The 15,668-nt window shown below is 41.6% G+C and overlaps 1 protein-coding gene across 1 annotated transcript in view; it reads left to right on the plus strand.

Annotated features, from left to right (window-relative positions):
* Positions 1-8,672: 8,672 nt before the first annotated feature.
* Positions 8,673-15,668, plus strand: part of LOC133985609 (A disintegrin and metalloproteinase with thrombospondin motifs 2-like) — a 118,158-nt gene continuing 111,162 nt past the window's right edge. The window contains exons 1-2 of the mRNA XM_062425268.1: positions 8,673-8,760; positions 10,403-10,827. Of these exons, the coding sequence (XP_062281252.1) occupies positions 8,673-8,760; positions 10,403-10,827 (513 nt within the window). The remainder of the gene's footprint in view (positions 8,761-10,402; positions 10,828-15,668) is intronic.

The raw sequence follows: 15,668 nt of genomic DNA on the forward strand, positions 1-15,668 counted from the left end.
CTCAAGTACATATTTGCATTCATGGGAGTAATGTGCAATTATCTGGATTCAAATATATTGTTGTTATGCTCTCTAAACAGTGTTACATACATCATTTACAATAATATATAAGATGTAGTAAACAATTTGTAGAGTGTTTTTAAGTTTTACTGCTGGGGGACAAGGGGGAGATATTTCCTTGTATTTTCTGAATAATGCACCTTAAGAGTAATTTAGTTTATCTCACATTATTTTCAATGACAAGGAATTAGCTGGAATGCAGTGGGTATAATGACCGTCCTGTGCCTTATCTCATTTTCATCTGACACTACACAAAGTAATTAAAATCATACATTTAAGCAGGCTCAACAGACTGTTCCTACTACCTTACAATGCACATGGCATTACAATCATATAACTTCCACTGCACCTCATTAGGTGATAGCTTCAAACACTTGGCTTCTATATAATGATTAACACTGGCTGACATCCTGTATGTTGGTATCAACTCTGCATTCGATTAATAGGCAAAGAATGAGTAGAGTCCACGACACCAGGGATAACAATCACACTGGACTCATGCTAATACATCAGTGCTGCATCAGTAAAAGCTTTTCCTATTTGTGTGTCACTCCAACACCAATGTACTCAGAATTGAATTGTGCACGTGTAACTGCACCCAGCCTCGACCCTGAACCCACACTATGCAGCAGAGAAGAAGAAAGGTTTCCATTCAATCACTAGGTCCTCTTGCCCCCTTGCACTCTGCAGAACTGATAATGTATCCACAGTATATGCGTATGTGTGCAGGTGCGTGCACGCATGTGAGTGTGCTATCAAACCTCTCATTCTTCTGAAAGCTGGACATGCCTCAGAGGGATTATCCCACCTCGTGAGCGGCATTGTGACTAAAAGTCCCTTTGTCAGCTTTATAGAAATGTTAGACACGTCCATTTCTACCAGCTCATATAATGTGGGGAAGGTAATAAAACACAGCAAGGGTCAACACAAAAATTGAGAAATATACAGACAATTTTACTTTACTTTAGTTTTGATTTAATATTTCATGTATAAACTTCAAAGTTGTCTTATTTACATGTTATATTTACTTGTATGTTGTGAGGACAATGCAGGTTCACTGAGTGGATGGTATGGGACTTCATGCAGTCACTGGGCCTAACGTTAAAGGTGCAGTGTAAAGAATTTAGTCGAATGTAGCGTAACGGACTTGACGTGAATGGATATATTTTATTCATAAGTATGTTTTAATTATTATATAATCACCTGAACATAAGAAGCATTGTATTATCGTTACCTTAGAATGAATATTACTAAACTACTACCATTATTGCTATTACTAAATTACTATTATTTGTTAAGGAGAAATATGTAATGTGTACATAATCGCATTTTTTTAGTAACTTGTTAACACTGCTGACTGCACACAACTGCAGTACGATTGGAAAAAATGTATTTCTGCCACCGAATTCTTCAGCAGAATGCTCCCTGATTTCACTGCTGTCAGTGTGAAAGCACCTTTAGAGTTGTAGCAAAAGGGGTGAAATGTTCTGTCTGCCACGGTGCCACCTTTGTGCACTCTCTGACCCTCTTTGACATGAGCTTTAAAAATATCCCAGTTTAGTCTTTGCATTTCTTCCTGAGACGTGTACTCTTCTTTCTTTCTTTCTTTCTTTCTTTCTTTCTTTCTTTCTTTCTTTCTTTCTTTCTTTCTTGCTTTCTTTCATTCTTGCTTTCTTTCTTTCTTTCTTTCTTTCTTTCCCAAACATACTTTCCCACCGATAATTATAGTACAACAACAGTTCTCATTCCTGGCTAGGACCTTGAGCTTCCTGTGGTTGGGTTACATTCAGTGACCACTCTGCCACAGAGGTCAGGGAGCAAAATCTGTCTCTGTTGGCATGGCTGCCTCTCCATGGGATGAGACATTGTTGAAATTACAGGCCAGACCGCCCTTGATCATCAAGGCCCATTTGGACTTGTGGCAGCCTGGGAAAATCCACTTGTCCATTGCCCCGGTCACTGGCACAAGCCCGGTCCAGGCAAAGATTAACAACAGAAAAATATAAAATATTGAATCCTAATCTTCTTACAGTAAGAGAATGGAAGATTAAGAAATACTAATTTAGTGCAGCGCAAGAGAGGAATTTAGAACATAATACAAGATAGCTTATTTCCTCCAACAGCTCTTTGATTCTTTTTGTTAGTGTGTGTGTGTGTGTCAATGTTTTTCAAGGGTACTGATCCACTCTACTGTAATAACTCCAAATAAATACTTGATTACTCTCTTTTAGCACAGCTGCAATAGACAGAAGCAAACTCGCCTCCATGCTCCAGATACATGGTGATCACTTATCAGAAAGGGCACATGGGCTGATCAGATCAGTTAAGGGAATAAAGGGAAATAGGCCACAGGCACCCACTGAGAGCTTAGATAACATATGGCGCATAAACAGTCAATAGCAAAAACAGTGTGTGTGTGTCTGTGTGTGTGTGTGCGTGTGTGTGTAGGTGTGTGTGTCTGTTTGTGTGCGCGTATAAACACCTGAGGGTGGTCTTGCATTGGATAGTGTTGTATTGGCATTGCCAGTGAATAAGTAAAGGTACTATTGACCCATGGGTCAAGCTCCATGGGCTTTCACAGTACTCCACCCAAGTATTGACAACATTTCTCTGTAATACTTACTTTGGAAGAATACATTTGTGCAATAAAACAAACCAAAACAAAAATCAGTGACAGTGATTGTATGATCTGGATTTCAGCATAATTCTTCAGTACTTCTGCATAATTTTCCAGCCCTTCATTAAAATAGGATTTATATATTTATACATTTCATCCAGGTTTTTGCACAGTACCACTAGGTGGAAATCTATCTAACCATTACAAAGTTTGCCCTCTGGCAGCTCTGTATGCAGTTAACAGGCCTTGTTTCTCATGTCTTTCCTTCCACTTTTCCCCCTTAATTTTCTGGGAATTACATTGTGCCCCCTGGCCTGTTTCATGGTTGTGTCTGGCCCATGTATCTGAGACACATCTGACTTTATCTGACATCTGACTTTTATGGACATATTGCAGCATAAATTAACAAGGCAAATTGTTTATTGATGGACGTCCCTCTCTGTTGATACAGTCACATGAGAATTTTCAACTTGTACACGTATGTGGCACTTGTGTCTGGGGTTCATGGCTTTGGCCTGATGTGCTGTCATGGGGCTTTGATGCCTCATCATGAAACCTCTCTGAGACACTGGGAACACCTGTCCTTGCACTCATAAGGCACGCTAATACATGCGGACACATGGTGGCCTGCTGTCTGACCTTGCTAGGACAGCAGGAGTCATTGGAGAGACAGGCCATTTGGGCTCTGCAGGACACAGTATGCTCACTCTGTGTAGCCCTAAACACATGCAGCATAATCAAATTGCCAGTGCAAAATGGTGCATAATGCTTAGGCAAACTACACCAATAGCACTTACAGCAGTTAGTTAAACTAATAAAACACTAATTTGAGCAAATTAGAAAAATATTTAAAAATACCTTGCATTAAGCACATCCGTTAGAAACGAAATGTGTTGTTTCATACTACAATACAGTTTTCTAAGAATTTGCTTGAATGCCACTTTGTAGTGATGACTCTAATTCATAAAACTCAAGATAAACACTTAAGGCAATCAGCGATAATGGCAATTTGTAATTAGAATCTATATTCGCTGAAACAGTGCAACACTTCGAGATCACAACAGATTTTCTCCACTTGTCTTGTCTGACCATGTAGCTCTATTTCTCCACTCACAATCTGTTTGCACATGCACAAGCAACGGACATCTGAACACCCACCTCCCAGACAAACACACACACACACACACACCTACACGCATACACAGGCACACACAAAACTTCCCTCTGCCAAACATAGCTATAATAACCTGCACTAGCACATGAGTTTGAATGTGTCTGTTGGTCTGGGAAGATATTATTGTCTGTCTCTCCCTTGCTCCTTCCAAGTGCACTTTTCAAGGTAGAGGGCTTGGTATCTCCATGGCAACAGCAAAGCGACCGGGAACGGTGGGAGGCAGGAGGTGGTGGGCGTTGAGGATGGGGGGTGTTGAGGTGCGACGGGGTGGAGGGGGGGGGCCTCCTCTGGTCACAGATAGGCATGTACATAGGCTTTGGAACGCTGATATTTTCATGTGGTGTTTCATGATTGGAGGCAAGAAGGGTGTGGCTTTCTTCCAGAGGTGTGTGTATGTGTGTGTCTGGGGTGTTGGCTGTCTGGCTGAATGTCTCTGTGTGTGTGTGTGCGTGTGTCCAAAACAGCCTTGCGGAGATCTATGCACTGAGAGCCCAGGTGTGATCTCGATGCTTGGTGAAAGATGACCTCTCACTGTACAACACACACACACACACACACACACACACACACACACACACACACACACACACACACACACACACACACACACACACACACACACACACACACACACACACACACACACACACACACACACACACACACACACACATACTTCCCCCCTCTCTCAGCAGAGGGTCAGTGTCTATGTTTGTATAGCACAGACCTCCAGGTATTATTGGACTGTGTTTACATGTGCATGTGTCTATGGTGGCCCAGATATGTCCACCTCTGTAAATCGTTCTCCTCTTTTGCTCTATTGCTCTCTCTTTTGACCTTTACTCTTCTGTGGTTACTTTTGCCTGTCTGTCCATCTCCGTCCAACATCTAGTCCTCCTTTTTACAAGAGAGAAACTCTTTTTTGATCCCTTACAATCTGAATTTTTGCCGCGTTCACTACACGTTCACAGGTGCTAATGCATTCATAGCCAACTGTCAACTGTATAAGTCATAGCAACAGGAAACAGGAAATAAGATGACTGCCTTCAGTATAACTTCACACCTCCTTGGATGCTTGCATACAAGTCCTGAATAGAGCACAGAAAAATATTGGATATTGCTTCAACAAAGAGGGTGGTGAAAATCTATTCAGTCCACTCTCTGGAGCTTCTTGTAAAAGTTCAATGATGATGTGGCAAATGAGGAATCCCTGGAGTTTCAATTTTTTCCTGGAGTACATGAAACCACTCTTAATTAGGGCCCATGGCCATCACAGAATATAAGAAAATCAAGAAGAGTCAGTGGTTCCCCACAAAGTGAACCAATAGACTAGAAGAAATCAATCAACTATAGTTTTCTAAGAGACACTTTAAAGCCTTAGGTTTGGAGCTTGAGGCAGTTCTGAAACTAAAAAAGAATGAAGCATATTAGTAAATGCAGACAGATACCAAAAAACAGACTTCTTTTGAAATCTTAATATGTTCTTCTTTGGTGTAACAGAATATACTGACTTTGCATCTGCAGAGAGAAGCTGATGTGGGTTTGCCCAGTCGCTGCAATACACACTGTTTCCTTGGAGCTAGCTTCTAGTGGCTATTAAAGGAACTACAGGTTAAGGCACCTTTGAATTGGCAGCAGTGATCAGTCATTGTGGTTATGACTAAAAACTGACCTAATGTCACAAGATGGTCTGTAAATATACTGATCCACCCCCATGTGAGCTGACAGCACAAATTGTAGGTTAAATGCATTCCTTGGTTTTCTACACTTAAACCCATGTGGTTATAGAAAACTGTAAGACAGTATTACTGTATTGAGCCATGTGTTTTTTTACTGAGGCTTCCATAAACTGAGCCAGTTTTAATGATGTCTGTGTTTTTTAAAGCTTAGGGATTCACCATAAACCACTCAAAGGCAGCAGGTGATTTGCTGTGATGTACATATAAACATGCAACATTTCAGAGACACTTGCTCCAAAAAAAAACACTTTTTTGGAGCTGCTATTGTTTGATAGCTTGCTAGTCAGTTAAAGAATAACTACCGCATGTTGCAATGTATTATAGTTTCCCCTGAGCACAATGGCGAACAGTTGAACAACAAAGACATGCTTCAACACTAAATGCTATATTTTGAACTTTCCATATCTATGACCAGAAATTCCAAAGAACTAAGCCATTTAAAGAGAAAATAAAGATTCAAACTAGATCAGGGAAACAACAGCTATAATGACATTTAGTTAATGTCATTATAGCTAATGATGTCAACTTTGAATTCCCTGAAGCATTACTTTAATATTTAGGTAACATTTACTACAATCTCCCCCCATGTTGCAGGCAAGCTACACTATACTAATTTAGCTTAGTATTAGACAATAGCTAATCCTGTTTTCATCACGTGGCCTCTGCTCACTGGCTCTGAATAAGTGAAAAGGAACAGATAGGTTGGAGGAAAGAGTCTCAGTTATTAAAGTTACTACAAGGAATGTTTATTTTGTGTTGATTTTAGCACCCTCTGTAGAAATAAATGATAGTATTTTCCCAGAATGAATACTGCATTTCCCATCAACTGCCTCATGTCGTAAAATCTTGGCTAGCGCATGCATTTGTTTTGGAAGCAAATGAAAGAAAGACACTACTCATTTTTTAATGCTATTTTTCTTTTTTAAACACAGCTGTTTGCAGGATGCATAGTGATGAGGTAATGCCATAACCACATCAGTTACATCTGTTTGTGGCTATGTAAGATTAATAATTGTAATATGATGATGGTGAAGCAAAGTCAATTTTGTTTTGGTACCATTCATACACCAGGTTACATGTAAGGGTGCGTGTTTAATTGTGCTTTAGAACGTAACCACTGTGAAACAATCAGAAAATAACATTTTATTTCTCTGATTCACGGCTTTGTTCTTGCTACCCTCTCTTTATTCACTCCCTATCTCGCTCAACCACCACTGCTCTCTCTCGCTCGTGCTCTCGGTTTGCTGGCATTCCTGTCTTTTTCTTTTTTCTGTCTTTTTAAAAATGAGTTAAGTAACCGAAAAAAACTTTAACTTTACTTTTAATGATATCAAATGTCCTCCCCTCATCCTAGTAAAATCTTGCTAAAATGCTACATGTAATGTTAACATTGGCTCTTCCAGTCTGCAGGCTGTAAATCGTTTAGTCTGATGTCGCAGGGAATCCGACCTGGTGGCAGAAATTTAGAATAACTATGCAGAAATCTTCTCACTGATGGTCTTGTTTGCTTGTGTAGGTCATAAAGAGGCATCATGGGACTGTTTCATAACTAGTTAAAACTTAATTGTAGTAACTTTAACACCAAACACCACTGAGCTCTCACTTTATCCAGCCGACTCCTCTTAGGCTGCAAATGTACATGATGTGAACAGGATCACCAAAACTGTAAATATTAGGTGGACTACTAAGACTTGTAGTTGTAATGTATTTCTGACATATATGAGTTAAAAATCACACCAGAAGGAGCAATGTTGAAAGAGAATTTCATAACCCAACATACATTTCAACATCACTATGTGCCATAATAGTGATGACTTTTTGAGAAAACCGCTGCATCTTTTACAATATTTTTTAACTGGTGTACCTGCAAACAAACACTATTTTGCTTCTTTTGAACTCATAGTGTTGCTTTGAAATTCTGGGCACAAAAGAAAAAAAATCAAATTAAACCAAAGACTATAAATAATGTGAGACCTTTTTTGATGATGACATGCTGCTAATTAGCACTCAACAGATTCACCTTAATAGCTAATGTTGGTATATCTTCAAAGAGTAATTTGTCTGTTGTTTTTTCTGTTACTTTATCCACGTTTTTTTTAGAAAGAAAAAAGTCCCCTTAAAATGCATTCCCTCAAAACTTAATTGGTTTTGTTTATGCTACTCAACAGTGTTTCATATAAGATTAGTGGTCAAGAGGGGTAAATGATGTGCTAAATGAGGGCAATGCAGGTTAAGGCTAGTAGACCTCTTTTTTTCTGTCTGTAAATTGGACCCTTGGGTCCTGCAAAACTTGTGTGTGCTTCTGCCAGTGAGCCACACGGGGCGCTGCTGCACACCCAAGCCAGGATGCTTGACGGGATATTCAAAGTTTATGCAAGCCATGCAGCTTATAGAGAAGGAGTGAGTTGAGCCGCAGTTACGATCCCAGAAAAAGCGTACAAGTTGCAAAATAAACACTTTTGGGCGATCCACACGCTCGAGGTGTGATAAACCTTCTTGTGCGTTCATTTCAACGCATTTTGTGTAGATACGAGCTGTCAGTCAGTCTGTCTGTCAAGTCCGCAGCACGGCCAGTGCTACCTGAAATATCCTCTCATCTCTTACAGTGGAGACATATGGAGAGTGTGTGGGCGCCCGGTGCCCTGTGTGTGTGTGTTTGTGTGTGTGTGTGTGTGTGTGTATGTAGAGTCGGGGAGTTGTCAGAGCACTAAGGGAAAGAGTGGGGGAGCACGCACTGTGAGAGAGAGGAGTTGAGAAAAGAGAGACATAGAGGAGGAGAGTTGAGTGAGAGAGAGAGAGAGAGAGAGAGAGAGAGAGAGAGAGAGAGAGAGAGAGAGAGAGAGAGAGAGAGAGAGAGAGAGAGAGAGAGAGAGAGAGAGAGAGAGAGAGAGAGAGACCCTCAGCGAAGAGGAAGAGAGAGAGAGAGAGGGGAGGAGAGCTCCGTCTCTCCGGTGCACTTGGCAGTCTAGTTGCGGGCTGCTGTGCTGTTGCTATCGTGGCGTGGCTGGTTGCGCCAGGCGGGGAACTTCACCACACTGGAGCCCGGAGTCCCACTCTCTCACCTGCGCAGTTCGGAGCTGCCATGGGTCTCTCGCCTGGATTTACAGTCCTAATTATTCTGCCGGCCTTTCTGCTGCACACCAGCGGCCTTTACATCGCCAGTAGCGTTGGTACGTACAGTACAGTTAAACGTGGTCAGTGTTTATGTTGTTCTCCGTATCTGCTGATCTCCTATCAGCAGGGCTACACTGGGCTCTTAAGGAGCTCTCTGGAAGTCTGGAGCTCAGCGTAGCTCAGCAAAGCACTGCCCGGTTTCTCCTGCTTGTGCTTTATTTGTGGCATGCTTTTGCAGTTTTTGCAAACAACATTGCAGGATTCATTTGAAACTTCTGTGTGTCCTGCTGTGGTGCTTGCGGGGACTTTTCGGAGGTCCCTCAGCGGTGCAAGCAGTGTTGATATTTGCTTTCTCCCTTCTAAGGGATGATGTTATCTGGGGTGTAAAGGGGCATCTGATGCGCCGGTTTACTGTCGGATTTTGCAGAGTAGTAACCCAACATTATCTGATTCGGCCGCTGTCGCATCTATCGATCCGTCATAGGACACTGGAGTCGGATGTCAGTTTATTGATCACACTATTATCAAATCATTCCTCCCAACATGGGGATTGAGAATATTAACAGAGTGTGTTTGGTTTTGTCAGTCAGCAAACTTTAGAAATGAGATATGGACAACCAAGTAATAATGTTTATAATACCAAGTACTAAGGACCACATAACATAAGGTGACAGCATAACTCTGACCCTGTGATGGCATTGGCAGCATTAAGTGGCCTCGGCTCTGTGTGTGTGTGTGTGTGTGTTTGCGACTCAGGTCGCCTCCAAAATGCACCTGCATGTCGTTCCCAGTCACATGGATGCAGAAAAATGTTGCTGAATCCAAGAAAATGTCAGAAGCGTGAAATTTGATCGTTAAACTAAAATGTTAAACTAAAATGTTTATCATTCTTACAGTGCAGTAGCCTAATTATCGTTAAGTTAAGATACAGTCATGATGATTAATGATTATTTGTTTGATGATGATGATGATGATGATGATGATGATGATGATGATGATGACAAAGGGATAAATGATTACCAAACAGATTTTGGATTTTTTTTTTCAGTCGATGTCGAGGTTATGGAAATCTTTTTTTTTCTTTCGGATCGAGCAACCTGACAGTGAGAGAACAGCGTGAGAAAGCCGCAATTAGCACCTTGATCTTGTACCGGCTTTCCTGTTGATGGTGGAAGGGCACAGAAGGTGTCAGGAGCGCAGCGCGCACTGCTGAGGTTGCCTTTTCCAAAACGCTCACTGCCGAGCACCGGGGTCGCCTCAGGGTTCATGGGTGGGGCTGTGTGTGTGAGTGTGTGTGTGTGTGTGTGTGTGTGGGTATCTATGAATGTGTCAAAGGCTTTGGCTTTTATTTAATTTATTATTGTGACGCAAGTTGGAATAAGGAATCAATAATTCCATGCTTGACATTTATCTAATACCTCATTTTTCCTCTTGTCCTCCCATTTAAATTTTTTCCATCCTCCTCCTGTATTCACCCCCTACTCCACTGTTTATACTCCATGCTTCTCCCATGACCTCTCCTCCTCTCCATCTTGTGTTTTTCCCCCCATGTCCAACCTCTGATGTTCTTCTTTGACCTTTTTTCAAATTTGCATCATAACATTTTACTACCCAAATAACATAAAATCTCCCCCTCCTCTCACCTGCTCCTACCTCATATTCTTCTCTCACCTCACACCCCAACTGTCCTGCTCTCAGACTCCCTGCAGCATGTCTTGGGGGAGTATGGACTGGTGAGGCCGATGAGTGTGGACGCAGAGGGTCGCTTCCTGTCCCACGCCGTCTCGACTGGCCGCATGGCAGGAGGGCAGCCCCGTAGGCGCCAGAGGAGGGAGGTAGGAGTAGGCAATGATGAGTGGGAAGGACCAAGAGGTGTCGAGGAGGACCAAGAGCCGATGGCCCGTCAGGAAAGGCTTTACTACAACGTCACCGTCTTCGGCCGGGAGTACCACCTGCGCCTGCGCCACAATGCCAGGCTGGTGGCCCCCGGAGCCAAGATGGAGTGGCGTGATGACAGTGACAGCACCCAGCACTCTGAGCCGCTGCACGATGAATGCTTGTACGTGGGTGACATCACAGATACACCAGGAGCCACTGTGGCTATCAGCAACTGTGACGGCCTGGTGAGTGGACAACCTGTGTTACCTATGCTCTGCTTTTGTCTTCCTGGCTTCTTTAGTGTTTGTTCACTGAGCTCATAGAACATGTTTCTGTGGGCAGAAGGCCACAAAGGGACACACAGGAGCAGGTGATGCATGTATGAGTTTTTAGAGGAAAAATACTCATAAAGAAATATAATCAAATTGCAAACACAAGACATTTTTTGCCCCTTGACCCCATCAGTCCCTGGTGAGTCTTTCTGGTTGACCCCAGAGCTGCTCTGCTGTTCTCGCTGTTGTCCTCTAAACCTTTTGTAACACCAGGCCTGCCATGAGAAATACCTGAGTCATGTTTCCATCCCTCTGCTCTCTGCCCCTTTTAGTGTGCTCATGTAAAAGGGGGAGGGATTGTTAAAGGAATACACTGATGCTTCACAGATAACCATAGCATTTATGACTATATATGCACAATGTTTTTGGAATAACATTTAGCTGGCTCACACTGCTCATTACACAGAGACACAGAAGACAAGGAGCACCACAGAATTTGAATTGAAACATTGTGACATTGTTTTAACAGTTGCTCAAAGAGTTTGAATTGTAAATAATTTTAATAGAACTGACAATGAATAGAGGAAAAAGAAAGATGGCAAGCAGTTGGTGAATGGCTGGCAGCAAGGGAGAGAAGTGAGGTGTAAACAGTATGTAGAGTGTGCACAGGAACTGCTGAGATGAGAGGATGCAGAAAGATGGAAAACAGTGTCCGAGGAAGAGGTGGAAGGATGAGACTCAGGGTAAAATGGGCAAAGAATGTGTACAGGGAATGATGGGATTGAGGGGAGGAATTCCCCTCATTAGGGGAATGTTCATTAGTCAGCCAGATCAGCCCACCACTGGAGCTGAGTAGCAGCAACTGGATCCGTTTAGGGTTGAGGACACTGGGGACTGAGTGAGCAGCCCAGAGAGCAGGCAGGGAGCCAGGACAACACAGGCCTGACATGCCCATTTAGCACGACACCAGCCAGCAGCAACTGACTGCTGCTGCTCCCTGCGGCCTGTCATTCCAGTGCCTATTGGCAATTTCTAGGAAAGGTTATTGTCAAAGTGTAGTTGTATATGGATGACAGATGACCATTCACCACTGGCCATTGGTTTGCTGACTTCACTGCGAGGCAAGCCTGCTGCCTACTTTTAAAGTGTAGGTTGATGTTTTCAAGTCTGGTTCATGTAACAGTGCTTAGATGCTCTGTCTCGGCTGTAAAAAAAAAAAAAAAAAATCATATTAGCTCAGACTACAGTTAAGATTGCATTTCTGCAGATAACAGTGGACTTTTTTGCCCATCTCTTACACTGACATTGCAAACTGTTTCAATGTACATATGGGAATGTGAGAATTGTTTTTGTAATGTTTCTTTCAGAATTAACCTCTCGCAATTAAACTGCCTTTGAATAACCTCACTAGGACTGTAGGCATTCAACGCAACCATCCCATATTCACAGTGACAGTAACCTTTATCGAGTGGAATATTTAACACAACACTCAAAACATATGAGATTACAATACGCTAATTGCAGAGACATGAATACATGACTGAAACCATGAAGGATGCATCGCCATTAGACAGCATGACAGGATGCTGCCTCACAAATAGACATAGCATAGAAACAAGAATAAACTTACAACAACCAGTCACATTTATGACCACCAAGCAAGCAAAAATGTTGTAAAACACAAATAACACAATCAGGATTCAACAAGCTTCCTCACAGATTGAATGCACATGCCAACCATGCACACTCAAAGGCACAGCCACTGAATCTTAACATCAGCAATCATCAAGTGCTAGTAAAGATATATAAAAATCAAATGTGCCAAAGCTGCTTATTGTTCAAAGGCAAAGGGTTAAAGTCCCTCCTGCTTTCTTTCTTTATAAAGAGTTCAATGATTTGGTTGTGACTGTAGTATCTACATTGGTGCCTTTTGGTCCCAATAAAAGTCCTCCTGCAGCCATTGTGCGTTGAAAAACATCAGAGCTAAGTAAACATCTAAACAAAAAATGTAAAGCACTACATTTAAAAATCTAAACATCATGAAATAAAAGTTGAAATACATCAGACAGTACTACGTTACGTGCCAGCTGGTTTTATTTCAATTAAGCTGGGCTTAAGTTTTGGGCCAATGATGATGAAAAATGCAGACATCGCCGGCTTCACAAGTTAGAAGGCTCTTGCGTGTCAAAGAATATGCCCAGGGTGATAAACTTGAAATCTGATTGGTTAAAGAATAGGGCAATCAACAACATCGTCCCCGTTTGCCTCAAAAGCAGAAGGATTAACTCAAAACTCTGAAGGCCTTAGAGTAGATTTTTCACCTGGAGACAGCACAGGGGAAAAAGCTCTGATTTATATAAGCTTCACTGGAAGCAGCTCAACTGGGAGTAAGAATAACAATGAAATGACGTCAGTAGACTGATGGGAACAAACTTTCTAAAATACACATGGAATTAATGAAAAATATATAGTACATTTTAAAAATATAATTATCTGATTCTGACAATCTGTAGGCCAGCAGAGAAGGCCTTGTTGGCCCTGATGGCCCATGACTGCCCATGACTGCAGTAATACAATAATCATTTTGTCAAAATGAAAATGTTTTGGTCTTTTCAATGAAATATAAAAAACATTATTTATATTCACACAGAATTGTCAAAATGAAAAAAACCCTAATCACATTAGTGCTGTCCACTTGTATTTAATTTGTTTCTCCCCGCCCCTGAACAACGCATGTCATTCTTTATCAATTCTTACAACCTCCTTAGGCATGCCAAGAAACACAGCCAAGCTCTGTCAAGCTCTGTCCATATCTGCCTTTTTAAACCCAGCAGAGCCACGTAGCCATGCTCTGCCCTGCTGAGCCCACTTCCTCAGTGACCCAGACATCTGGTTAGAGCCTCTCTTCCCCGTGTTACCATTCACAGCCAAGAACCTCTTTCTGGCTGAGATCCAGGGTGTGTGACAAGGGAGAGAAAGGAGCCAAAAACCAAAATACAGAAAAAGTAATAACAGAGACAGGGGACAGGAAAATGAGGAGGGCGAGGGGTATAGATTTCAAGAAGTAACAAATGACCAAAGTAAATAAGAAAGGAAGAGAGAGAGTGCTGGGAAAAAAGGAAAATCTTTGAATGGACAAATGACCTTTGGAGGGAATTGGATTTCTGTGAACAGAGACTGTGATCAGCTGGTCAGTTCTCTGGCTGGTTGAGAGGAGGCAGCACACTGTACAGTATGAGAACTGGTGTGTGTGTGTATGCATGTGTTTTTGTGCTAGATCAGTGTGGGGCAAAATGAAATTAAACTGCAGCCTGGCCACACACACACACACACACACACACACACACACACACACACACACACACACACACACACACACACACACACACACACACACACACACACACACACACACACACACACACACACACAGTATGTGTGTCTGTGAGCAGTTGTTTGTGCATATAAAGAGAGTAGAGTGTTTTCTTTTGGCTTTAGGATTGTTTCTTCTTGGGAATATGCTTCTTATTTACCTGGAAAACCACACTTTCTTGGTTTCCCAATTTGATTTTAAGACATAATTGCAAATCCTAAATCAGAAAATGGTGTATATTACATTTTTTTGTTGTCATTTTTTAATATTTGTCACTGTATGCAGATATATGGATGCATTATCAGAAGGGATAATTCATTGTATACAGCAGTTTCTGAAAGGATTTTCAGTGGTTGCAGTAGTTTGTTTTTTGCATGTCAGATTAAACCACTTTTATTGCTTAACTTTTCTCTAGTTTACATATTTTGTAGTGTGTGTATGCTGCTCTATGTGCCTTCACAATTCTGCCATACAGCTGGGCCTTCATGTTGGCATTAAAGGAAATTGAAAAAAAAACAGCAGGATAATCAAACATTGAGCCAATTATATTACTGTAAAAACTGTATTTTGATGTTTTACTTCAGTATTTATTTCAGTATCTTAAGGTGGTTTTCAGCACATACACATACCGGTAAGCACACAGGCACAGTCACAAACATGGTAACAATTCTGGGATCCTGCAGGCATTTTTGGCCAAAGAGAGTGGATTAAGATAAGAAATCCTCATAAATACAGAGATCTCAAGTCTATGACTTTAACACTGTGTGAATGTGCACGTTGGTTCAGGCACATTTTGGCTCATATTGACCTGTTATTTACATGATCAATTAATCTGCAATTTTTTAAATTAATGCCGAAACAAGTGAAAATGACCAGTACAATTTCCTAAAGCCCAAGTTGATGTCTTTAAGAAGCTTGCTTTTGTTTGATTGGCTTCAATATGCCAAAATTATCAATGTTCTGTCACGAGACAAAGAAAAACAGCAAATTGTCACACTTAAGAAGCAAAAACAAGGGAACATTTGGTATTTTTGCTTGAAAAGCAACTTAAAGGATTAATTGATTACCATTAAAGTTGCCTATGAATTTTCTGTTGATTATGTTTCTGAACCTTTGGCCCTGTTGTGGCCTTTCCTTCAGCCTCATGTTTGTTCAGAGATGTGAAGGCTGTTAGCTGAGCTGGCCTGATTGTGTGTGCATGTGGGTTTGAGGTCAGGTGCATTCATGTGTGTGTGTCTTTTTGGGATCTTATGTGGAATGTTGCGTGTCAGCAGAGCTCCAGCTTTTCCTCTGTCCAGAAGAGACAGAGAGACATGGTGATGTAAGATCAGAAATGACTGGCATTTTGAGTAATTATTCTGTCACTGTGAGACACTGAAGTAATTGAGTGGGGGCATTCATATCGAAGCACAGTGTGCTTACACTCTAAATTATCTGCCAG

Source organism: Scomber scombrus, chromosome 9 (genome assembly GCF_963691925.1).
Source record: "Scomber scombrus chromosome 9, fScoSco1.1, whole genome shotgun sequence".
Taxonomy (NCBI): Eukaryota; Metazoa; Chordata; class Actinopteri; order Scombriformes; family Scombridae; genus Scomber; species Scomber scombrus.